Below are 26,842 nucleotides of genomic sequence, written 5' to 3' on the forward strand. Positions count from 1 at the left end.
ATTCCCTCAGAGGGATTTTGTTGGGAGGGGTGGGGTAGAGTTTTTCCTTGACGTTACATTTGTTACTTTCAGTTTAACCTCTTGGAATTAGAAATATAGGCTGAACTATAGGGGAAACAAATGTTTCAGTTCTGTTCTGTTGGTGTCATTAGCATAGTTTACCTCCTTTTAATGTGGCTCGAGATTAAGTGTTGGTTTTTGTAGTCGTCATTTTTAGCACTTTGCAGAAGTGCATTTGTTTAGTAGCCTTCTAAATTTTGTCCATAGAGATATTTCACATGAATTAAAAGATGGATCGTGAATAAAAACTTCTAGCCCAGCAAATGGCATCTACTAGATGCTCATTAGGTCTAGTTGTTCCTCTGTGTATGTATCAAATTAGGTGTGTCAATTGGTCTACAAAGCACAGATGTATTTTTAAGTCATCAAAAAGCTCTTGAAAGAAATTCATTGGGAGTCAGATAATATATAGGGCCCTTGAGTTGTGATGTATTCTGATCTTTTGACTTAGAGACTATACTAAAAATAATTCCGTGTCAAAACAAAGATAATGTGTCCATAATTGCATTAATAAATTTTGTAGAATCTAATTGTCATTATGAAAAATCATATTATCTAGGTCAATCCTATTATAAAACATCATTTTAAATTTAAATTAGTTTTGCTTACAGTTAGTAAAGAGCTAAATGAGAAGAGCAGTGAAATTTGAGTGCCAGATAATGTTTTACTTTGTGTAGATTTTTTTTTTTTTTAACCTCAGCAGGCAAAAAAAATTCTTTGAATAGCATCTTGTTGAGGAGTTGCCCCTTCTTTCCCAACCCTCTACCCAAATCTCATAAAAAGAGGCTATTTAGATATTTTTAAATCATTATGAATTCAGATCAAATATTTATATTCTGATTTAATGTTATCTACCATTTATAATTTTTTAAAGTTATTTTGCTCTTTTTTCTTAGCACTTTCAATTCCTCCTTATGTAGGCTAGTGAACTTTTCCAGAATGAACTTAGTACTTTTGGTTTTAATCCACTTTTGAAACTATCTGACAGTATGGGTTTTATGTATGTCATTTGGTAGTTAATCTGTCCTCAAGCAGTAAATGTTTGTGTGTATAGTTACACACAATGACAGATTCTTTTGCAGCTTTGTGTGATAATTACTAACACTGATGTACACTGCTTCCTATGAGCAAGGTACTTTTCTTTCTTTCCATCTTTTTTTGTAATTGTTTTTCTTCATAGTCCAGGGGTGTGAACCCAGAGCATGATGGCAAGTGCTTAGCCACTGTGCTATACCCCCAGCCCAGAAAGATACTTTAAAAAACACTTGTGAGGATTAATTTGTTTAATCCTCACAACAATTATATAAGGTAGTAGATAGTGCTATCCCCATTTTTCAGAGAGGTTGCGAAGACACAGAGATAGTAAGGAACTTGCCTAATGTCAAATGATTGGTAAGTGACACAGGACCAGGATATGAACCATATATTTACTGTAAATTGAGGAGTATGTAACAAAAGTCTAAAATCTCATGGAAATGATAAACTTTGTCATGATAAAAGTTAAAAGGGTTAAAAGGTCTCGGAGGGGTTCAGGAATTTTCAAACATATCTTGACTATCTTCAGTCTGAAGCAGATTTGGTAAGAGATTAAGATTTAACACAGCTGCTTGGTGGGTACTTGATCATTTGTTTTCTCCCTGAGTTTCACTATAGGCTTGAAATCCTTTGTAATTAAAACATAAAATAGCAGTCTGTCAGCATTGTATATTTTAAAAAGGGAACAGGGAAGGAGTTGGTGTTATTTCTAACTTAACAAACATTTGAATTAAGAATTGTTAGCTTTTCTGGATTCCTCAGCATTGACTTCACTTGCCGGGGCTTTCCTCTAAGTGCTGCCAATTCTTACAGCTTTGTATCACACTCCAAGTTCTATTTCTGGCCTTACCCTAGGGTGGGGGCTCCTAGGTATATGAATTAGACCTCTTCCCTGGGAAATAGAAAAGTTCAGGAACTATTCAGTGGGGAGGAAAACTGGAGATGGGGAATCATTCATTGCTTATTGGTGCAGGAGAAAAGATGAAGAAAGCAAATTTAAGACTCCATCCTATCCTTGTCACCCCTGTTCCAAATAACTAAATTAAAAGAAAGGCTTTCAGAAATAAATTGCTAATAAATTAAGGTTGTTCACATGCTCAAAGCTTAATTTACAGCACTATATTAGTGAATAATTCCCAGAGGAATATTACATAGTAAATCAGATTTATAATACTGTAAATTTATTTATGTAAATACTTAAAGTAAGTCATAAAACATTTCAACTAAGTATCTGCTAACACCATTATATTTTCTTCCCTTCATTCTTACACAGATATTTATTGAGCACCTGTTATATGTCAGGCCCTATTCTAGGTGCTAGGGATACTGAAATGAAAAAAAAAAAAAGAATAAAAATCTGACCTCTTAAAGTTTTGTTTTCTTTGTGTGCATGTGCAAGTGCACACTCATACATGCATATTTGTGTTTGGGACAAATATAAGAGCAATAAGATGGCAGGTGATGTTAAATATCATGTAGAAAAAGAGTTAATTGAGGGGGATTAGGTGAGGATTGTTACGATTTTCTTTTTTATATAGAGTAGTATTAGAGAGGGCTTAAGACCTGAAGGAAGTGAAGAGAATAAGGGGAAGAGTGGTAGAGGCAGATGTATGCCTAGAATATTCAAAGACCTGTGACAGGAAAGTCCAGTGTGGCTAGAATAGAGCCAAGAAGAGTGGGGGCTCAGTGTGGGAGACTCTTTTTAGAAATTTTAGTGACTTTGTCTTTTTACTATGTGAGATGGGAAGTTATTGCAGGATTTTTGAGTAAAGACATGAGATAAATCATGCTTTAAAAGGATCTGCTGGGGCTAGAAGTGTAGCTCAGTGGGAGAGTATGTGTCTAGCTAGCATGGGTGAGGCCCTGGATTCCATGCCTAGAGGGCCCCCCTCCCAATAAAAGAATATCTCTGACAGCTGTATTGAAAATAAATCATAGAAATACAAAAAGAGAGGCAGAAAGATCCGTTAGGAGTTGGTTACAGTGGTAGAGCTTTAGGATTATAAGGACTTGAATCAAGGTAATAGTAGTAAAGATGATAAAGAAGTGATAGAACAAGCTGGGTGCAGCAGTACATGTTTATAATTCCAGCAGTTTGGGAGGCTGAGGCAACAAGATCACAAGTTTGAGGCTAGTCTGGGCAATTTAGCAAGACCCTGTCTCAAACTAAAGGATAAAAAGGGTATAACTCAGTGATAGAGCACAACTGGATTCAGTCCCTTGTCCTGCCAAAAAAAAAAAAAAAAAAAAAAAAGAAGAAGAAGAAGAAGAAAGAAATTAAAAATCTTTATCAGAAGCAGAATTGACATGACAAGATTTGACTTTTAGCGGGGCATGGTGGTGCAGGTCTGTAATCCCAGCAAAGTGGGAGGCTGACGGAGGTTGCAAGTTCAAGGCCAGTCTCAGCAGCTTAGCTGAAAAGAGCTACAAATATTCCAGAATTGGGGAATTTATGAGGTAAATTCCCCTTTAAATTTCTGGCTTGGTAACTGGGTGATGGTGGGATGGGGGGTATTGAGTCAGAGGATCCTGGAAGAGGCCAAAGATATAATAAGGAAGGAGAGTTTGAGCTCTGTTTCTTTTGCTCTTTTTTTTTGGGGGGGGGGGTTGCACAGCCAGGGTCTCTTGTATGGTTTTCTATCATAGAGCTACATCCCCAGACTCCTGAGCTTTGTTCTTATTAAATTCAGTTTGAGGTCTTTGAGGAATTCAAGTGGAGGGAAGTCTAGTAGCGAATGGCTTGGCTAGACTATAGAGATAAAATCTGGTAGTCCTAGAATGTGGTAATTATAAACTTTAGGTAGATGAAATTGTTTGAAGTTTTTGGGGTATGTTGTGTAAGAAGATAGACTAGATGAAACCTAGAAAAATTTATATACTTATCCTTCAGTATCCATAGAGAATTAATTCCAGGGTACACACCCATATGAAAATCTATGGATACTCAACATCCCTCATATAAAATGGTGTAGTATTTGTGTATAGACTATGCACTCCTCCCAAATGTTCTGAATCATCCCTAGATTACTTGTAATACGTATCAAAGTATAAATGCTATTCAAATAATTATATACTATATTGTTTAGGAAATAATAATAAGTCTGTACATGTTCAGTACAGACACATTTTATTACCAAGTATTTTCAATCTGCAGTTTCAATTTGTAGATATGGAAATTATGGATATGAAGAGCAGACTGTACTACTAATTTGAGTGTGTTTAATACTAATGAGAATTTTTAAGTTTATTTTGAAGACTATTTGTGTGAAAGTGAAAGTAAGGAGTAAGATTAAGTAAGTTAACTAACATGCTACTTGATTTGTATAATCAAGTAATCTTATATAATGCTTATTTGATAATTTGGAAACATTTACCTTTTTCTTGCAGCAGAAAATTAGATGGGCTTCCTAACTAACAGGCTGAGGGCAGTTACAAATAGGTACTGGTATTTTTGCTACATTAATAGACCTAAGGAAAAATTATGTAATTATCTCCATAAATACTGAAAAGGCATTTTAAAAACCAAGTCTAATTTTTTTCTTAGTACCTGATTTTTTTCTAACAAAGCAACTTAAATGAGAATTACAGGATAATTCTCAAATAGAACAAAATTTACATCAACCCAGAAGTCAGTATCTTCACAAAGACAGAACAGTAGATGTCTCTCATTACTATTAATATGAAACCTGGTATTAGTATAGCCAACACAAAGAGTAAGGAAAAGCAGAGACATGAGAATTGGAAAGGAAAAGGTTACTCTATTCCACTTTGCTTGTGATGTGATAGTATACTATATAACTTCCAGGATCTTTTATTTATGTAAACAGTATTTGTTAGTTATGATGGAAGTGCAGGCTCCCATTTGTATCAGCAGATAAAAAGATGAAATACTTAATAAGAAACTTAGCAATAAATGTGAAGACCCTGCATTGCTAACAGATTTTACTAATGAACTTAAGAGATAATTTAACTCATAACTTTTTATTTTACTTTTTTATTTTATTAATGACTTTATTTATTTTGTGGTTCTGGAGATTGAACCCAGGGATATTCTACCACTGAGCTACACCCCAGCCTGTTAATGTGTTTATTTTTTTTAATTTTGAGACGGGATCTTGCTAAGATGTCCGGGCTGGCCTCAAACCTGCTATTCTTCTGCCTCAGTTTCCCAAGTAGCCAGGATTACAGGCTTGTGCCACAGTGCCCAACATACTTTTTACTATTTTTAATAGTATCTTTGTTCCTTGGAAAAAATATATTACCAAGTTTTTCAGGTATCATACTCAACTCTTTAATGATTATTTGAATATTCATTACTTTTTACTTCTAGTTAAGTCACCATTCCTTGTACTTTTTTCCATATTCAGGTTCATTTTCCCATATCATAATGGAACAGCAGATGATAGCTGTCTCTTATTAGGTTTCAGAAGTTTACTTGAAGCACAGTGCAAGTGTTACATGGAAATAAAAAGCTCAGATTTCAATCAGATTACCAATGAGTTTGGTTTCTGGAAACAGAAAAGTATTTGTTGTTGCTACAGTTCGTGTATTCATATCTTAAGGTTCATTCGCAGAGGAAATATTAATTTTTTAAACGTGGTTTTATTTTTCTAAGAATCCTATGTATTTAAATTATATTCATAATTAGAAGTGGAGCTTCAAAAAGGAATATATTATGTCATAAGCATGGTTAGTAGAAGTAGTAATTAAACATTTCTGAAATGAAATGCCCCCAAACTATGGATGTCTGAAATATCGTATTCAAGGATTGTTACAATAATTAAATTTAATCCTGTAAGTAAATTTTCTAAGTTTCATTTTTAAGAAAAATATTGAAAATTTAATATTGGGAACTCCTTAGTTTTGAAATCTTGATAACGTTTAATTTTTTAATGATATTCTCACATAAATGTGTACAGCACAATGATTTCAGCATTTCAGTTTGAGAAATATTTTTATCATCCCTTAGAACTTACTACAATGACTCTCAACTTTGGCTAACCATTGGTACCACCTTTGAAACTTTGTAAAAATTCAGATGTTACAGTTCATCCATTATAATTAAAAAAAAAAAAAAAAAAAAAAAGCAAGCAAGCAAGCTAAGGTTGAGAACCATTAGTTTAGTAGCCTAAGAGGGGAGAAAAACATGGAAACAAACGTGACTCATTTAAAGTAATAAAAGAAGGATTAATTAAGACAGGCAACCTAATAACAGAATGAAAAGAACACTGGTTTTAATATTAGAACCCCACTTTGTATAAGAATAGATTATTCAGTCTCATTGACCCTGTTGCTTCATTATAAGTGATCTTACTTCTCAGACTTTACAGAAAACTTTATTCCTGGGTTCTGAAGGCTTAATAAATGGTTTTTGGTTGTTTTTTATTTTTGTTTTTGTTTTTGTTTTTTTGAGTAGAAGTTGATTTCAGTTTGCAAATGGAGACTATAAGATATCCCTAGGACATCCAGGTAAATATTTTTTAAAAATACATTTGGGTAGGCAGATCTGGAGGTCAGGTAGCTATCAGATAGAGGTGTGGGTATTATGAACACATAAAAACAAAGAGTATAGAAGATTTTGCTAGGATAAGAATTTTGCCAAGATAAGGCCTCCAACGTATTTAATAGTTATAGGGTGAACAGAAGAAATAGATCCATTGTACGAGAAAGGATTAGATAGTAGGAAAATCAAAAGAGAAATGTCTTTCAAAAAGGTGCTTTCTCTTAAAAGTACTTTTTAAGATTTTTTCCCATTAGTAGAATAGTTTTATCTTTTTTTTAAATTGCTGTACCTTTTTTTACTCTCTCACTTATTGATACATTGTTTTAGATGCTTTTTTAAAAAAATTAAACCACACTGAAATAAATACGTTTTTCATACTTGCATGAAATATCTTTGCACAACTTTTATGAATGGGACACATCATTGCAGATGAAATTGCTTAGTTTAAGAATGCACATTAAAAATTTTGATGTATTACTAAATTGCTGTAGGATGTATAAACCAATATATACTCCCACCAGTAGCATCTTTTACATTGTAGATATGACACACAAAAAAAATTTTTTAATATTAGCAGACCTAAACAACGAAATCATTAGAATTTGCCAAAATGTTCATATTTTGTGTAACATGTTTTTTAAAAAGCTCCATCCTTTAAGCATCTTGCTTTAGATTGAGGGTAGTATGAATTTGAAGGAAGAGAAATAGTGAATTACTACTTTTATGCAAAGAGAAAGAGCACTTAAATTTCATCAGATTGGTTTGTTCATTAAAATAGTGTAATTTAAGAATGCATTTTTTTCTTGTTAAGTACCAGAGGAAGGAGGACTTCTTTGTTTTAAAAAGAAACCCCAGTACCACCAAAAGAGAGAGAGACACGAAGCCATATTCTCCTCTATTTGTGTGCTAGACGAAATAGTAGCAATAATTAGATTTGGAATACTTGGATCAGAAGGAAAGAGATTACTTTTATAAACTTTGTACTAAGAACTATTTCTGGTTTATAATATCAATTTAGGGGGATCATGATCAGTGTTGAAGAAAAAATGAAATAGAACTAAAAAACAGTGAATACTGTTTGGTGAAACTTTTTTTTTTTTTTTAATGTACATTAGATCATAATGGAAGATGTGTTTCTCCTGTGTATCACAAAGAGGGTAATGTGTGAAAAATAATGCTTTCTATGACAATTGAATTCTAAAATTATTTCTAATCAAAGGTATTTGGTATGTTGCAAATAATGAATGTTATCTATTTTTTCCTTTAATTTCCTTTCAAGAAAAAGTAAAACTTTAAGCCAAGCAAAAAACACCATTAAAAGGTCAACCATGCATGTAATCCCAGCAACTCAGGAAGCTGAGGCAAGAGATTGCAAGTTTGAGGCCAGCCTCAGAAACTAAGTGATGCCCTAAGCAACTGAGTGAGACCCTTTCTCAAAATAAAAAATGAAAAGAGCTGGGGATGTGGCTCTGTGGTTAAGTGCCCTGGGCTCAGTTCCTTCTATAGTTTTCATGTGGTTATCAGTACAGGTTGACCCACTCATGACATTATCTACAGACAGTCATGAACATTGTTTTGGCAAAGTTTTGTTTTATGATAATCCCCTTCAAGAATGTTGTTATGAGGTTTTTTGTTTGTTTGTTTGTTTGTTTGTTTGTTTGTTTTGTGGATCATGTAAGATTCTATTTAAGCATGGTTTATTTTCTGGTTTCCTTCTGTCTCTTCGTATGCCTCTAGGTCACCTTTTTTTCTTAATTGATGGGTGGTCGGAGAACAAATTAAAGTAAAATTAACAGTATCTGGCAAAAACTTAATTTGTAACATAAATCTGCTGTTCCCTAGGTCATATTTTAAGGCCTTGTTTGTGAGTCATAGTATCTAGGATATTGCCTGTTAACTCAGGTAGTTGTAATTGCATTCGATTGCAGTTTTATAACCTTTTAGTAGTTGCTTCTGAGAAAGTTGCTCTCATGGTAGGTACTTATAATTGCATGAAGAGCAGCACTGTCAAATAAAGGGTACTGCCAAGAATTTGCCAAGATGTGCATCTTCTAGTTACAGACTAGACTGATGACTTTAGTTTTGAAAGTCCACAAAGTGGTTTGTGATTTGAATTTGGGAGTTGGTTTGTTTATTTTTATTTCTCAGAATATCCTGAGCTCTTGAAGTTTAACTCATCATGCTTATCTAGAATGCTAATTTAAACTGTACAGCAAGAAATATCTTTCAGATCATGTCAGCTATTCATGTCAGCTGACTGCAGAACCTTCTGTGGGAAATTTTTCATGAAGTGCTAAGGAAAGTTGCTGGGAAGACAGAAAAAGAAGGCATGGGAAAATCAGTTGGACTTCTAGAGTAGGACCACACTCTTGTGACACTAGCTGACACCTCTACTTATGCAGAGAAATTATCCCAAACCAAAGCAAATATTCATGTTAGCAGGTCTGTTAACACACCAACAAAATTTTGTCCTTTAAGCAATGTTTTTCATAGCTTATACGTAAAGTATTGCAGCACAAATGATTGCATTTTTTTTCTTTCACACTCATCACTTTTTACACCACTCCCCCTCAGAACACACTTATTTTTGATGAAATTACATATTTCCTAACTTAATTTTGGTCGAGCACTGAAAGACCAGAGGTAGGGTTATTGAAATCTAGTTAGGGTGGGGGCTTATTCAAGAGCAGTCAGTGGAATTAATGCCCCAGCAAGAACTATAATAATGTATTCAGTCCCTGCTGTGAGCCAGGCCCTGAGGATGCAGTGGAAACTCAACAGAGGCCTCTGCCCACTAACACTGTCTTTTGAGCTCAAGTAACTTGTGGGAGCAGTTTCAGTAGAGTGCTAGGATGAAAGCCAGAGTGTGCAATGTTGAGGATTGAGTGGGAGGTTAGGAAGTAGAGATAGTGAACAGATAGGTCCCTTTTAAGAAGGTCTGTAGTGAGAACTAGAAAGTACACAGAAAGGAGGGCTTTTGTTTTGAGAATAGAAGAGTCTTGAACATTTATGAGCTGAGAAGAAAGCATCAGTGGTGATAGAGAAATTCAGATAGCCCCTGAGCAGCAAGTGAGAAGAAAAGTAGGTGGTCCAGGGATTATCTGATCAAGATTGTGGATGTAAGCAAAATTTTAGTGAAGAGGCCTGAAATCTAAGTAGTTCTTGCATTCTAGATTTTATTTGCATTGTAAAGTTTCAGGGATATGAGTGTGGAAAATTTAGAGTGGTTAATTTATTCTGCTGCTATACAATTGGAGCAGAGCATACTAGGGAAAAAATTATTTTGCGAAGGCTGATGCATATACATTCTCAATGCTGCTAGTTTTGGTGTCCTTTTATCAATAGTTAGCCAATTTATCTAATCAATTTCAAGTAGCTTTCAGGGAAAAGAGCTAGTAAATTCTCAAATAAGGTCAGTGTATATGACAGGTTGAAGGTAAAACAGTTTCCAGTGTAAGCATTCTGGCTTTCTTTGGGTGATCAACTTAGGTGTAAAGATATTTTCCTGCTTATTTTTTTATTTGCTCATATTTGATACTATGTGCATTACACAAGATATTTGCTTCTTGACATTTTTGTTGATTATACTTCCTTCATCTTATAAAAATCTTCTTTCTCCTTCCAAATTACTGTGGAAGCTTCAAAAACCCTTTTCTGAACAATTCCAAAATATTTTGGGGGCAATTCTTACAATTTTAATATTTTATTTTAGTCATTTCTGCAGTATTTTAAGTCACTTATAAAATATTTGATTAGCTCATGATTAACAGACCACTTACTAGTTACACTACCTTTGAAAGATTACTTACCTTTAAGCTTTTATTTTTATGAGGCAGGAGGATGGTGAATTCAAAGCCAGCCTCAGCAATTTAGCAAGGCCCTAAAACTCAGTGAGACCCTGTCTCTAAATAAAATATAAAAAGGACTGAGGATGTAGCTCCATGGTTGAGTACCCCTGAGTTTAATCCTCTGGGTGTGCGCGCGCGCGCACACACACACACACACACACACACCAAAAAAAAAAAAAAAAGACGAGGAGGAGTACAAGGACTATGTTAGATAATTCATATTTGCTTTTCACATGATATTGGAACCTAACAAGCACTCAGTAAATAACTTGATATTGTGTATAAGCAGGGGATTGAAAATACATCAAAGATAACTTGTTTAACAAACACCTTAAATAATACTGTGTATTATGTAGTTGATGACACAGACATACAGACCATGTCTATGATATCTTTTTCTTTTAAGTTGGCAAGTTAATTATGACATTAAAAAAAATATACATTCAGCTATGAGCTGGGCATGGTGGCAGTCCATAATCCCAGCCACTCCAGAGGCAGAGGCAGAGGCAAGAATATTGCAAGTTCAAGGCCAACCTAAGCAACTTAGTGAGATCCTGCCTCAAAATTTAAAATAAGTGATATAAAAGCCTGGGGATATAACTCTTTGTTAGAGTACCTCTGAGTTCAATCCTCATTACCACCAAGAAAAAGAAAATCAGCTTTGAAATTGTGGAAGGTACATTAAGTAGCTTCAAAGTTTGCAGCCTGTATTGAAAAGAGAAGAGGATGGTAGTCCTAAAAACTAACAACAATAAAGACCTTTCTCAGTTCTTTAAGAGCATTTACTTTCAGGGGCTCTCTGTGTATTTGTTAGCCCCTATAGAGCTAATAGTCAAGAAGCCATGAAAATCTTCGTGACAGTGATATCATGGTCTTTTTAATATATGTTAAAAACTAAAAAGTGAATTAGATCCCTGTCTTCATGTGGCTCAGAGGGAAGGCTTTTATGTGGTGGTTTTGTTTTGTTTTAATGATTCTTAAGCAAAGCAGGAATGTAGGCTGGGTGGGAAGATTCATTGATAGTACATTTTGACATTATCTTCAAATTCCCATAAGGATGTTACAGAAAAGATTTTGAAGAATTTGAGCTATTGCAACATTTGTAATACAAATCAATGTTATTGCTTATATGACATTTTAATTAATTTTTCTAAAATACAGATTTTCTTTCATTGATGCTGGGGGTTGAACCCCAGGGACCTCTACCACCAAGCTTCATCCCCAACCCTCTTTTAGTTTTTGAGATAGGATTTTAGTAAGTTTCCCAGGATGGCCTCAAACTTTGGATCTTCCTGCCTCAGCCTCCTGAATCACTGGGATTACAGGAGTGAGCCACACTACACCCAGCTTCTTTCTCTTTCTTCTTCCTCTTTTTCTTTTTTAAACTTACTCAGATGATTTAACAAGTGACTAATTATAAATCTCAGGCATCCTCTGGCAAAAATGTAGTGATTTGTTTGTGTGTGTGATCCATTACCTAATAGTTTGTACTAACAGAGTCAGTCATATAACTTCAAATAAAGTTGTCTTTCTTTTCCCATTTCTTAATCACCATTCTTCTTAATTTTGATCCCCAGTCCCACCTCAGTCCCTATACAAATAAATTTGGAGTAAGCAGTACTGGTTGTAAGCTTTTAGCTTATCTCTGTGTTTGATTCTGGGAGATTTTTAGAGGGCCTCTTAGAGGCCATACCACCACCACCATATGAGACTCCAAAGACCTTTACAGTAGATAATACTGTATGTGGATAAGAGGGTAGAAAGGGCAAGGGCTAATTCTCTTTGAGGAATATGCAGATAATACCCTATTATTTCCTACATACAAAAATCATTTCCACTCCACCCTTCTTATAAGCCTTTATTCTTGTGGTCTTTCCTCTATCTGTATAGGAGTTATAGACAGTTTATTTCGAGACACTTATAAGAACTTTTAAGTTGGGTCTGGGGTTGTGGGTCAGCAGTAGAGCACTCATCTTGAATGTGCAAGGCCCTGGGTTCAATCCTCAGCACCACATAAAAATAAATAAATAAAATAAAGGTATTAAAAAAAAAAAAGAACTTCTAAGTTGAATATATCTATTCCTCTTCCCATATTAACAAACTCTTATTGGCCTTAGAGATTATGGTCTTGGTCATTCAATCTTGGGCTTCAGATTTGTTTTGTCTTTAGGCCCACTCAAGCCTATGAAATTGTAGTACGCATGTAAGTTGCTTATTTTCTAGAGATTGTTTATAAAAATTACTCTTTAGTGTATCTTCAGTTATAACTATTTTTCTTAAAGGGTTTTCTTCAATGATCTTTTAAAATCTAGAGAGCCAATTAAACAAGTATTGACTTAAATTTTTTTTTCTTAGTTGTAGATGGACAGCGTGTGTTTAAGTGGTGCTAAGGATCAAACCCAGTGCCTCACACATGCTAGGCAAGTGCCCTGCCACTGAGCTATAACCCCCAGCCCCTTGGCTTACATTTTTTAATGGCTTACATTTGTTTGAGGCATAGACTTAGAGTTAAAATGGGATGATTACTGAATTATTGAATGCACAAAATATGCCACATGTTCTTTTAGTAGATATTGTCAAATAGTTTCCAAAATGCATAGAACAGTTTATCAATAAAGTATGAGAATTCTAGTTGCACCTTGCCAAAGTGGCTATGGTTAGAATAACTTTGTTTTAATTTTAGCCATTCTAGTATGTGTGTAGTGGTGTCTTGTGATCTTAATGTGCATTCCCCTGTTGACTTTGCATATGCTTATCAGCCATTTTGGATATCCTCTTTTGTGAAATACCTGTTCAAATATTTTGGCCATTTTTCTATTGGATTGTTTTTCATTGTTTTATAGAAATTCTTTGTATATTCTGGATATGAGTTAGTTGACAATTACATGTATTGCAAATAGCCAGACAGTGGTTTTTTTTGCCATTTTAGTCTATTAATGATGTTCTTTTGATGAAATTTTAAATTTTAATATAGTCCAATTTATCAGTCTTTTTTTTTTTTTTTTCCAGTTAGCGCTTTCTATATCTTGTTTAAAGCATTTTTGCTTTCCCTAGGGTGGTGAAAATAATCTTATCTCCTGAAAGGTTGATTTCTTTACCTTTATTGTTTGGGTCTTTGATCTATCTAGGTTTATTTTTACGTAAGATAGAGTCAAAGGTATTTATTTTTATGTTAGGTGGAATCAAAGACTTTCCCCGTGTGTGGATAAGCAGCTAATCTAGGGTCACTTGTTGAAAAGTCCATTCTTTCCCTACCTCACAGCAGTGACATTTTTGTTATCATGTGACTATGGGGCTTTAAACCAAGACTTAATATCTGGCAGTTTGTGCTCCACTTTTGTTTTTGAGAAAACTATTTTTAAATCATCAAATAGTGTCAAATAATGGTTGACTCTTTCCTTCTTTCCTCTGCCTTCCTAAGCCCCTTTTACCTCTTGAATCCAGAGCTCTCAGCCAACAGACTCACTGTCTCTTCTTTTCCATGATCATTTCATTTTTGAAGCCAGCAGTCCTTATGTGCATCTTCTTTCTGATTGAAGATTAATACTGATCCCCTTCACCCACTGTGTGCTCTGCCACCCTGGCTACTAATCTGATTTAGGACTCAAGTCTGTTGCTGATTATTGCTGTTCTGACCTTATATTAGACCTTCTACACCAGAATTCTCAGATCCCAAACCCTTTGATAATCACAGTTTATCAACCTGAAGGTCTGCTTTGGCCTGCATTTTTAAATAGTTATTCACCTGTATTGTCTCCTAGTCATTTTATAAGGATATGATGTCCCATGGATAAATCTCCAAAGTACAGCAAGCCTCCCCGATTCTGTCTTCCTTCTCTAACTCCTTTTAGTTCACTATGTAATTATAAGACCCTTGTATGAACTATTTGTGTTTTCTGTGGCTTGAATGTTCCCTACTGCCAAGGCAATAGCCTTGTTTACTCCCCTCTAATAGGTCTTGCAATAAACAGACATAAAAATAGCAAGTTGAACCATAACCCTTACACATACATACATACACACCTACTTGTTCAGGTTATAAAGAAATTCAATGACTAATTGGGACATCTTGTGTGGATTAAGTAGTCCATTAGAAAGGATGAAGAAACAGTTATTGAGTTTGCTTTGTGCCAGACACAGTATTAAACTAACTCATCCATCCTTTTTTCCCCCTGTTAAATAGAAGTTGCTATTTAAAACCCATCTTTTCTGTGTTTAAAAAAGTAGATTATCTAAGTCAAACTTAATTTGTAAATTCATTATACAAGTAATACTTCAATTAACATAAAGCTTCTTTTAAGTAGAGTTGGCCTGGACACAGAGGAATTTTCTGGAAAGCCTCGAGCCTCCTCCACACTGTATAGTTGACTGAAGCTTATAAAGACTGGCATTCTCTTAGGTTTCTGAAGGTGAGTTGGGCCAGAGCCAAGACCTGCTCTGAGGAATACACAGCACCCCAAGTTCTTCTTATCAGTAGATGACTCAGTATTAAAAAATACAAATGTCTGTAGTCTGGAAGGCTGATAGAGCCTGTGTCACCTAGAAGGGGAAATAGAGTACCTTGCCAAGGTACATGGGGAGGAGAAACTACTTCCTGTGTTGTTGCCTTGGTTACAAGTTTTCTGATTCAGATTTCATATTTGCATTAGCAACTGATTTTGAAATAAGCCTTGAACCAATAAATTATTCCATTTTTCAAACGAAGCAGTGTTTTGGAAAAAGCTGTAGTTTTACCATGAACAGATTCTGCTAAAAAGAAACATCACACATGGTTCTTTAAAAATAAGGTATTGTAGGAATGTAAGATGGTACACACACACTGGAAAATAATTTGGCAGCTTTTTATAAAATTAAACATGCACTTACCATTAGTGCCCCGCAGTCACAATCATCATTTATCTCAGCAAAATGACAACTTATGTTTACACAAAAACCTGAACATGAATGTTATTAGCTTTTGTATTATATATAGTATTTTTAATAAAATACTGGTAACAACCCCAGTGTCCTTCAATGGGTAAATGGTTGGATGAACTAGTACATCTGGATAGCAAAACAATACTCAGCAGTAAAAAGGACTGACCAATTGATACATGCAACAACCAAGATAGACCTCAAGAATATTGTGCTACTTGGGCCTGGGGTTGTGGCTCAAGTGGTAGAGTACTTGTACCTGTGAGGCACTAGGTTTGATCCTCAGCACCACATAAAAATATTATATCCACTTAAAACTAAAAAATAAATATATTTTTTTTTTTTAAAAAAAAGAGCATTGTGCTGGGTGAAAAAAGTCAACCTCACAGATTACATAACTCTCTTGAAGTGACAAAACTGTGGAGCTAGAGAACAGATTGGTGGTTGCCAGTTGACAAGGACGGAGAACAGGTAGGGGCAGTTCTGTGTCTTGACAATGGTGATTAGTTTTGCAATCTGTAGGGAATGAAGTTGAACAGAACTAATCTAAACACAAATAAATGCAAGTTCTTTTGTAAAAAAGATAAAAATTAGATATATTAACAGTAATGTTAATATTAATATACCAACTCTGTTAGTTTCTGGTTTTGCTACTGTGCTTTTTTTTGTTAATTTTGTTAATTTTTTTCTTAATTGTCACCAAAAGACAAAAACTGCATAGAGGAGGAAAAGTTTATTTAGCGCTCACAGTTTCAGTGGTTTCAATCCACAAATAGCCAACTTCATTGCTGTTGGAACAAAGTGAGGCAGAACATTGTGGCAGAAGGGCATGCAGAGAAAGCGAAAGCACATGTTCCACTCACCAGGAACAAAATTTAAACCCCAAAGGTAATTCCCTGATGATCCTCCTGCAACTGCACCATACCTGCCTACAATTAATCCATATCAGTGGATTTAATCTACTGATTATGTTATAGTTCTCATAATCTAATTGTTTCACCTCTGAACATTCTTGCATTGTCTTACACATGTGTTTTTTGAGGGCACACCTCATATCTAAACCATAATAGTAAACCATAATAGTAGCTATATAATAGAACACCATTTCTGGGAACTGGTTTAAGGGTTACACAGGACTTTATGCTCTTTTTTGTAATGTTATTTCAAAATAAAAAGGTTTTAAAATAAGACATATTGTACACCGATGTTCATGATAGCATTATTCACAATACCATAAAGTATAAGCAACCTGAGTATCCTTTGATGAATAAACACGTTAGGGTAATACATATAATAGAGTATTATTCACCCATAAAAAGGAGTGCAGATCTGAGATATGCTACAAAACAGATGAACTTTGAAGATTTTATGTAAAGTGAAATAAGCCTGGGGAGTAATTGTTTAATGAGTATAGAAGACATTTTGATATTTTTGAAGATAAAATGATACATTTCTAGAGACAGATGGTGGTGATGGTTGTACAATATGAAAAGTACTTAATGTCACTGAAGTATACACTTAAAAGTGGCAGATATTATGTTATCTATCTGGCCACATTATTTTTTTAAATTAAGTATTATTTGCATAAGTAAATAATACATTTATCTCAAAGTACATTTATTTTAAAGTATACATACCTAAATGCAGGTACACAACTCTCCCTGAATGTTTTTAAATATATTTTTAATTTTCTTATTCTGAATCAGTCACAAACTTATAAAAAGTTGCAAGTTCAATACAAATAACATTTTTTTCTGGAACAGTTTGAGAGTAGATCTCCAGACTAAAGTCCCTATCACTCCCAAATATTTTAGTGTATGTTTCCTATGAACTAAGGTGTTCTCTTATATAACCACAAATTCATCAAAATCAAGAAATTAATATTGCTTCTATGTAATCCTTGGACTTCAAGTTTCACAATCATCGCAGTGACCTTTTATAGAAAGGGATCTAGTTGAGAATCAAATATTGCATTCACTGTTGTCTCTTTAATCTTCAGTCTGAAACAGTTCTTCAGTCTTTCTTTCCTTGACTTTCATAACCTTATACTTTTAAAGATTACAGGCCAACTTGTTTGTAAAGTGCCTCCCATTTTAGGTTTGTTTCTCATTAATTCAGTTTATATATTTTTGATAAGAATATTTCAGATATGGTCCTGTCTTATTCTCATCACATCTCATCAGGTGCTACATGAGTTCAGTATTCACCTTGCTCACTGGGAGTGTCAGGCTTCACTGCTGTAAAGTTATACTTTTTCCCTTTGTAATTAATTATATTGTAGGGGATTACTTTGAAACTATTCAACTATCTTGTTCTTCATCTAACATTTGATTTATTCATTGTTATGCTTATATTTGGGAGAACTCAGATTGTTATTTTATTCAGTATGTTATAATTTATTTGTCTTTATTTTAATACTAAATTGTCCCTGATTTTTACTAGTAGGACCTCCCCCCTCCCCCAGTTTGGCTTTTGTGTCCTTTTGACATGTCCTTATCATTATTAATTCTTTTAAATTTTAGAAAAAGGAATCATGCAGTTAATGGCTGCATAATAAGTTTTGTTTTTGATTTCGGAGTTTGCATAGTATAGTCATATTGCCTTCTGTAAGCCTTTAAGCTATTCACGGTCCCAACAGCAGTATGTATGTTGCAGGAGTCCCTTTTCCTATACTCCCAATGACATTGGCAGCATATGTTTAAATAATAGAAATTTCCTAATTAGGGAGAAATTGTTAAAGATCAAATTACCTTGGACACTGAGTATGAGAAAAGTTATCAAAATGTTAGACAAGAGAAGAAAATAGTACTTATCTGTACCTTTTATTGCTTTATCCTTTTCAAATCAGCAGCAGAACAGTATCTCAGAGCTAAAGCAGTTATTTATTTATGGTGCTAATTTCATAAGGAAGATAATTTAAAGTAGGAATATTACAATTTTGTCTTTTACTTTTTTCTGGCTTGCATATTTCATTCAGAATAACTCAGTGACTGGACCCATCACTGATCTCAAAGGTCCTCCTTTTCAAAATTCCAAAGCCATTCTCCACTAAGCAGATATATGAACTTTGGGAAAGTTACCACCAATAAGCCTTATTTTCCTCATCTCATGAATTACATTATGTGATTTTTAAGTACCATGGCTCTAAAACCGGGGAAATTTAAGAACTGGGAAAAAGTAATTTTCTCTAGCTTGCAAAATTGGTTATATTTTATAGCAGATATTTTCCTCATATATCTAACTTAGCGACTGTGAGTTTCAAGAAGTATCAGTTTATTATGTATGGGATAGTTTTATTCTAGGACTTTGGTTGGTTGTCCTTCCATTGCTTCTAATGTCGTCTGACTTGTATCCTTAGTATAGAGGAACAGAATAGCCCTGACAGATTGCATTTAAGAATTAAACATATGAAAAAGGAGACATCCTAAATTAATGAGTATGGGGAGTATTATTCAACAAATGGGGTTATGATTATTGCTTGATTATTTAGGGGAAAAAATCAGATCCCCTACACCAAAATAAGTTCTAATGTATTAAAAAATAAATTTTAAAACATACAGGCAAATAAGAGTGAATATTTATGAATTCTTGCACTTATATACTAGTAAAACAATGAAGAAAATCACAAATAAAAAGATCAGTTGACTTGACTTCATTAAATCAACTTGGGAAAACAGATTGGCAGTTTTGGAGAAATGAAAACTTATTTTCACATAATAATTGTATGTATGTTCATAGAAGCCTTATTTGCACTATACAAATATTGAAACAACTCAGATGTCCTCTATAAAGTGAATGGATAGACGACCTGTGGTACAATTATATAATGGATGACTACTTAGCAATAAAAAGAATGAACTATTAATACGTACAGCAACATGTGTGGCCCTCAAGAGCATTAGGCTGAATGAAAAAAGCCAGCTTCAAAGGTTTACATATTACATAATTTCATTTACCTAACACTCTTGATATAGCAAAATTATAATGAAAGAGAATAGATCAGTGATTGTCAAGGATTAAACTCTAAGCAAAGGTATAACTTTTTCCCATATTTTTTATTGACTCATTATAATTACAACCAGTAATGGTGGGATTCATTATTACATATTTGTACATGCACACAATATGACAGTGTTTTTGGCCAGTGTCATTTCCCAGTTATTGCTCCTTTCAATCCTTCCCTTCTTTCTTCCCTGGTTCCTTTCTTCTGCCTTACTGATTTCCCTTGGATGTTCACGAGATCACCACCCCCAAAGATAGATGTGACTATTAAGGGGCAACATGAGGGAGTTTCTTTGTGTTCATTGAACTTATCCCAGTTGTAGTGATAACTAATTGATACACATGATTAACATTTCATAAAACTACACATGGACCAAAAAAAGAAAAAAACAGGTGAAGTCCAAACAAGGCCTGTACCTAAGCTAATAGAATTGTACTGGTGTCTGTTTCCTGGTTTGACCAGGTTCAGACAATCCTCAGTTTATGATGGTTTGACTTACAATTTTCAACTTTATGATGATGGTGAAAGCAGTATGAATTTAGTAGAAGCTATAATTGGAATTTGGAATTTTGATCTTTTCCTGGTCTAGCAATATGCAATAGGATACTTTCTGAAGAGCAACAGCAAGCCATATGTGTTGCTCTACAGTGCACTGTGTTGCTAAGCTGTGATGTTCAGTAGGTTGGGTGTATTAAATGCATTTTTGCTTTATGATAATTTCAACTTATGATGGGTTTTTGGAGATGTATACCTATAATAAGTCAAGGAGCATCTGATGATGATAGTTTATTAACATTGAGAGAAGCTGGTAGAATATACAAGAGCTCGACTATTTTTGCAAGTTCTTGTGAGCCTTAAACTAACTTCAAAATTCAGGTATTAAAAAGTTAACCTGGGTTGAGAAATGAACATTGAAAAGCAAACTGAAGGAATTATTTGTAGCAATTTGAGGATTTTCGTGTCTTAATATATAGAGTGTTCATACAAATCCATAAGGCAAACACTGAGTCCCCAGTGAATTTGAAAGAGAATTTAACAGAATAAGCAAGTGCCTGAGAGAAAACTTTGTAGGTGTACTTTTAAAGATGTCTATTCAAATTTTTTTGGAGTCCCATATTTCTTTAATGTACTCCCAAAGACATTGGTAACATGCTAAAAGAGAAAAGAAATATATTTTGCCACTATGTTGTAACTGTGTAATCTCACTTAAGAGAAATATATTTTAAAAGATACAAAATAGAGGGCTAGGGTTGTAGCTCAGTGGTAGAGCACTTGCCTAGCACATATAAGGCACTGGGTTTGATCTTCAGCACTATGTAAAAATAAATAAATAAAATTAAAGGTATTGTGTCCATCTACAACTAAAAAATATTTTTTTTAAAAAAAAGATACAAAATAGAGCAGTGTAAATTTGCATTGCTTTAAGGTAGCTTTGAGAAAATTTTGAAAGACTTTATTATATATAATTCTTCCCTCAAAAACTTTTTTTTTTTAACAGGTATAAATTAATCCTTAGAAAGCAACTGAACAATGGAGCCAGACATCATTCGAATGTACTCTTCATCCCCACCACCACTAGACAATGGAGCAGAGGAGGAGGATGATGATGAATTTGGGGAATTTGGTGGATTTTCAGAAGTCAGCCCTTCTGGCATAGGGTTTGTCGATTTTGATACACCAGATTATACTCGTCCTAAGGAAGAGTTTGTATCTTCAAACCATTTTATGCCAATTCATGATTTCTCAGAAAATGTAGATAGCCTTACAAGCTTTAAGTCCATTAAAAATGGTAATGATAAGGACATCACTGCTGAACTTTGTACTCCCATGAAAGGTCAGTCTGATGTTTTACTTTGTACCACCAGCAAAGAAATTATTTCATCTAAAACTTTAGTAGATACTTCTACTGATGGCATGGAAAGTCCAGGAGACTTAAACAAAGTAATAGAGCAGAGACAGAATGTTGGAACACCTGAAAGTTTCACTCCAGGAGATTTTAGAACTGATATGAACATTGTTCATCAAAACAAGCAGTTAGAGAGCTGCAATGGTGAAAAGCCTCCTTGTCTGGAGATTCTAACAAATGGGTTTGCAGGGTTGGAAACTGTAAGTCCTCAGGGAACAGATGATCTAGACAATGTAGATGATTCAAAGGGACAAAAGCCTCTGAGCACTCATAGCACTGAGTATAATTTAGACTTTGCACCTAGTCCTGCTGAGGAATTTGCAGATTTTGCCACATTTTCCCAAAAGGAAAGGATACAACTAGAAGAAATAAGATGTGCAGTTTTAAATGAGAGAGATGCGCTAACCATTCAGGAAAACAACAAAATTAACAGAGTCAATGAACTGAATTCTGTAAAAGAAGTGTCTTTGGTTAAAAGTTTTGATGAAAAAGGAGACACTGATGGAGAGGATCAGGTTTGTGTTTCAGAAATAAGCATAGCATCTAACAGAAGTTTTGGTGTTGAAAAACAAGGCCTTCCAATGCTGCAACAGGATGAATTTTTAAATTCAAATAATCAATCAAAGGCTTGGAATTTGGTAGATTCGACTGATAATTCAGAAGCCACTAGGAAAGAACAATGTAAAACTGAGGAAAAACTACATTTAGTTACTTCAAAATGTGCTGACCTATGCATGGATTCTATTAAAACTTTTGATGCTGATGAAGAACTTGGTTCTTCCAAAGAAGAAAGTAGAAAGTTTACTAATTCCCAAATCCCAAACATTGGTCCGACAGAAGAAAATGTTTTGGATGATTCTGTAAGTGTAAAAAATGGTGATAGTAGTAATGATTTTGTGACTTGCAATGATCCCAATGAGGATGATTTTGGTGACTTTGGCACAGCCAGTGGCACCACTCCACCTTTTGTCACTGGTACTCAAGATTCAATGAGTGATGTCACTTTTGAAGAGTCCTCAGAGCACTTTCCACATTTTAGTGAACCAAATGATGACTTTGGAGAATTTGGGGATACAAATACTGCTTCTTACCCGGAGGAAATGATATTTACTGATTCAGACCTGAAACAGACTTCTGATAGTTTATCAGAGGAATGTCAATTGACAAGAAAGTCTAGTGGAACAGGCACTGAACCTGTTTCAGAACTGAAAAATGGGCAAGACAGTGAGTTTGGAGATTTTGATTCAGTGCCAAATATTCAAGATGACTGCAGTGCTTTTCAAGACTCTGATGACTTTGCGGACTTCAGTTCAGCTGGTCCTAGCCAAGTTGTAGATTGGAATGCTTTTGGGGATGAACAAAAAGATGGTTGTTCCTGGGCTGCTTTTGGAGATCAGCAAGCCACTGAAGCTCATCATCGAAAGGAAGTCTGGCAGTCACATAGGACAGATGAAAATGTTGATATTCCAGGAACCCCCAAGATGCACAGTATCCCTTTAGCAACTCCCAAAGGAGCAGTTGCTAGTGGCCATTTACAGGAATCAGCCACTTCCATTCAGGTATTTACTAATATTCTCTATTTTTTATGACATATTAATTTCTGTGAAGACTTCCAATTCAGCTTTTTAAAAAATATTATTTCAATTGAGTACCTGTTAAAGGAGTTTCTTTATGATATGTAATGCTTGCCTGCTTTGTAGATTAGTTACGTTTTTACAACCCTTTGAGAAATTATAAATAGTCCAGTTCTAAAACTTGATATTTATCCCAGTGAGTTTTCTTAAGAGTTATAGAAATTTGCCGATTTTTCCAGGTGTAGTGGCATACCCATAATCCTACGGACTCAGGGAGGCTGAAGCAAGAGGATCACCAGGTCAAGGGCAGCCTCAGCAACTTAGGGAGACCTGCCTCAAAATAAAAAATTAAAAGGCTTGGGGGATGTAGCTCAGTGGTAGAACCCCTCTGGGTTCTATCTCAAGTACTGCAAAAATAAAAAAAAATGTTAAGATGTGAATAATAGTTACAGAAATGTGCCCATTTGATTTTTTTAAAAGATACTATGGGTAAATTCGCAATCTACAAACTTTATTTCTCTGGTTATCTTTTGCTGAGAAACCAATTTTCAACTGGAAGTATTTCCAAAGTATGTAAATTGAAATGGTTATACATCATTGCTTTGATACCTTTGACACATTAAGTATAACTAAAAAGAACCAATTAACAAAAAGATATTAGGGAAATTATGGTATTACCAGTTGATGTACACAGCTAATCATTTTTCAGTTGGCTTTGGGTGCCTGAATTGTCTACTTTGCTAGTTCAGTTATTACATGGTTTGACTAATGTTTATTATTCCTGTTAGGTAATTTATTATTGAGGCAGAACCTTGGAATTGTAAACAGGAAGTGAACTAATTATAATGCAAAATGAAGACTGTTGGGTTTTGACCTAACCCTTTGCAAACTATTTAGTTTCATCTTACTAGCATATAGGATGACATTGGTATTGAATGATCTTTAATTTATAGCCCTAGAACTTTTAACATCATCAGATAGTGAATTTTTTAAACTATGATCCCTTCAAATAGGAAATTTTGGCATCACATAAGTTGATTGAAATTACTTATTTATAATTTGATAACTGGATATAAGAGATAATAAAGCATGAAATGGGCTTCATGGAATCTGATAGAGCTGAGTTTGAATCTTGATTCAGCTTCTTAAAAGCTTTATGGTTTTGGATAATAAGTGAAAACATAGAAAATAAAAATTTTGTAGCATGATTATATTTGGTAAAAATTAAACAAAAGCTACATATATTTGGCAAGATGCATTAAGACTTTCCAAGATTTGTTTGACTCAGGCCTTAGACTTTTTTTTTTCTTTTCTTTTCTTGTTTTTTTTTTTTTTTTAATTTTTAGTTGTAGGTGAACATAGTATCTTTATTTTATATATTTATTTAATATTTTTTAGTTATACATGGACACAGTATCTATTGTGTTTATTTTTATGTGGTGCTGAGGATCAAACCCAGTGCCTCACACATGCTAGGCAAGTACTCTACCACTGAGCTACAACCTCAGCCCTAGACTTTTGTTTTTTGCTGAATGGGTTATACAGAATGACAGAATTTGGAGATGGATGTTGGAGAGGAAAAACTCTGGAAGGAACTGGAGGAAGTTTGGGAAGAAAGTTGAGGTAGGGAAATAGGTATACCCTGCTAAGTTACTGAGTCAGTAGTGGATAAAGATTAAACAGTGACCTTGATTCTTATCCTGCTATTGTAAAGGAGAATCATAGCCTGTACTTTCTTCTTGGCTTTCAGATTCTGATGTTTAAATAACATTGTAATTATCTTAGTTTTTAAACCTTAGAACTGAAGACCAGAACATCAAATGCATACTCAAATGGTATGTCTTACCATTTGACAAGACCAGATATAATTATTGAAACTTTATTTATGGTACATTAATCTAGTCCTTGGAAGGGATTGGGTTTACTAACAGTTTTCTCTAAATGCTTCTTTTAGTTGCTGCAATGTCCAGGACAGAATAGAAATCCTCACATATTAATGACAGTAAACATTAGGTCTTTTAATGGCAAAATTGAAATGATTTATTCTCCTCTTAAATCTTACCTACATACAATTAGTGGCCCAAAGAGAATGCTGTCAAGTGATTTTGTCCAAATTGTGCTTAGCAGAAGGTTGTAAGGGTCTTTTAGAGTATTTTAGAATTCATAGCTCAATTAATTCAGTTAAAACAGGGGTGGAAGGCAGTTCTTTGTTTTGTAAAATCAGACAAATATAGGTGTCATTTCAGGTTTTTTCCCTCTTTTCACTATATTTGGTATGTAACATCCAGGTCCATATTTTTTAGCACCTTTTTTTTTTAAAGTCTACTATGAACTTAAACTACCATAAATAAAGTTTCAATAAATATATCTTTCTCAGACTTATTGCAATTATTTGTTACTTAGGTGGGGAAAATTCAATCAAGAAATTTTTCAAATTCAAAAAATGTTCTCAGTCAAATTAATTGTCAGCCGATGGTCCAGCATACCTCATTACTGAGAAAAAAGATATTATCCTTTTAGTGAATAATTTTTTTCTGAGAACTCAGAATCTGATATATTTCATTCTCTTTTAACATTCTTATGAATGACAAGTAGTAGACTGGGGGAACTGGAAAAAGACAAGTAGTAGACTAGAGGTGTAGCTCAGTGGCAGAGCACTTGCATAGCATGCTCGAGCCCCTGGATCCAATCCCCAGCACTGCAAAAAAAAAAAAAAAAAAAATCTCCATTTTACAAATCACAAAGAGGTCAAAACTTTTCTTTACTTTTTTTTTTTTAAACATCAATGGACTTTTATTTTATTCATATATTTGTATGTGGGGCTGAGAATCGAACCCAGTGCCTCTCACATGCTAGGCAAGTGCTCTATCATGAGCCACAACCCCAGCCCTATTGTTAATTTTTGGGCTAAGATTTAAAACAAAACAAAAATAACAAGCACAGCAAATCCTCCTTATCTTTTGTTTTCCCTCAAAAGAAAATTATAATGTTAAAACATTTTCTATTTTTTTGGTCTTTTAATGTTTTAGAAAGGAATTTTGATTAAAATAGCCAAGATGCCTTTTTCTTAGATGTATGGTGAAAGAGATAATGTCATAAGCATTACATTGCACTCTGAACTTTTATAAGTTTTTAAAATATCACTTTGAATGTTACTTGAGAATTTAGGTAATTGTTAAATAATCTTTATATTAAAAATTCCTCTAGAAAGAGAGGCTATAAATCATTTTTTGTTATTAGCCATCTAATTTGTAGTACTACTGGGAAAAGGAAGAAATGAAAGGTTTAAGAACTATGAATGTCACAAAAAAGGAAAAGAAGAAAATCGCTAATTCTTTGATTTGTGCTATTTTGAGGTTAAATTTCTGGGTTTTTTTTTTTCCACCAGAAAGTCCACATTCTCCAATGGAATGTAACCAATTCTACATTTTCAACTTGATTTGTTTAATCATTTACCCAAGATTGTGTGCCAGTTTTCTCTTCTGTGGGTGAACATTTGGACTTATGATTGAAATAGAAGCAAGCAACAAAGAAACTAAGACTTTAAGATTTTGGCCTTTAAGGATCTTTGCTTTCCTTATTTGGATAGCATTTCCTTTTGCTATTTTTCCCTCAGAAAATTTGACATTCTGGTCTTTAGTTCTAAAATAGATAGAAATACTCTTATTAGATTTATCCAGAAATTGTGCAAAAAGAGCAGATCATCTTTTTTGAACTTGGTAAATTGGTCCCTCTTTTTAGATAGCTTGAAATTAGGAATTGGTAAATATACAGGTGGATTGTACTTGATATCTTACTTAATTTTTAATAGTGGTAAGACATAAGATATCGTCTTAAATGGAAGATTAAATTACTCAGTGGATTTTATGTTTCTTCTAAAGGTCCACTTAAGTGCAAGACCTAATGCTATCAATATCGAAACTATTGGCATTAATCAACTTCTGTTCCTAAGCAAGAAAGGAAAACTAACTGGAAATACGAAGGAATTTTAACAGTTAT

The 26,842-nt window shown here is 34.1% G+C and overlaps 1 protein-coding gene across 5 annotated transcripts in view; it reads left to right on the plus strand.

The window, feature by feature from the left end:
- Aftph (aftiphilin) overlaps positions 1–26,842 on the plus strand; it is a 62,931-nt gene that overhangs the window by 1,188 nt on the left and 34,901 nt on the right. For 4 of the 5 annotated variants that reach the window (XM_076833096.2, XM_076833098.2, XM_076833100.2 and 1 more), the window contains exon 2: positions 20,862–22,828. In XM_076833096.2, the coding sequence (XP_076689211.2) occupies positions 20,894–22,828 (1,935 nt within the window). In that variant the 5' untranslated portion in view covers positions 20,862–20,893. Of the gene's footprint in view, positions 1–14,750; positions 14,856–20,861; positions 22,829–26,842 lie in introns of all 5 variants that reach the window. The other variant, XM_076833097.2, reaches the window with a different exon arrangement.

Source organism: Callospermophilus lateralis, chromosome 14, assembly GCF_048772815.1.
Source record: "Callospermophilus lateralis isolate mCalLat2 chromosome 14, mCalLat2.hap1, whole genome shotgun sequence".
NCBI lineage: Eukaryota > Metazoa > Chordata > Mammalia > Rodentia > Sciuridae > Callospermophilus > Callospermophilus lateralis.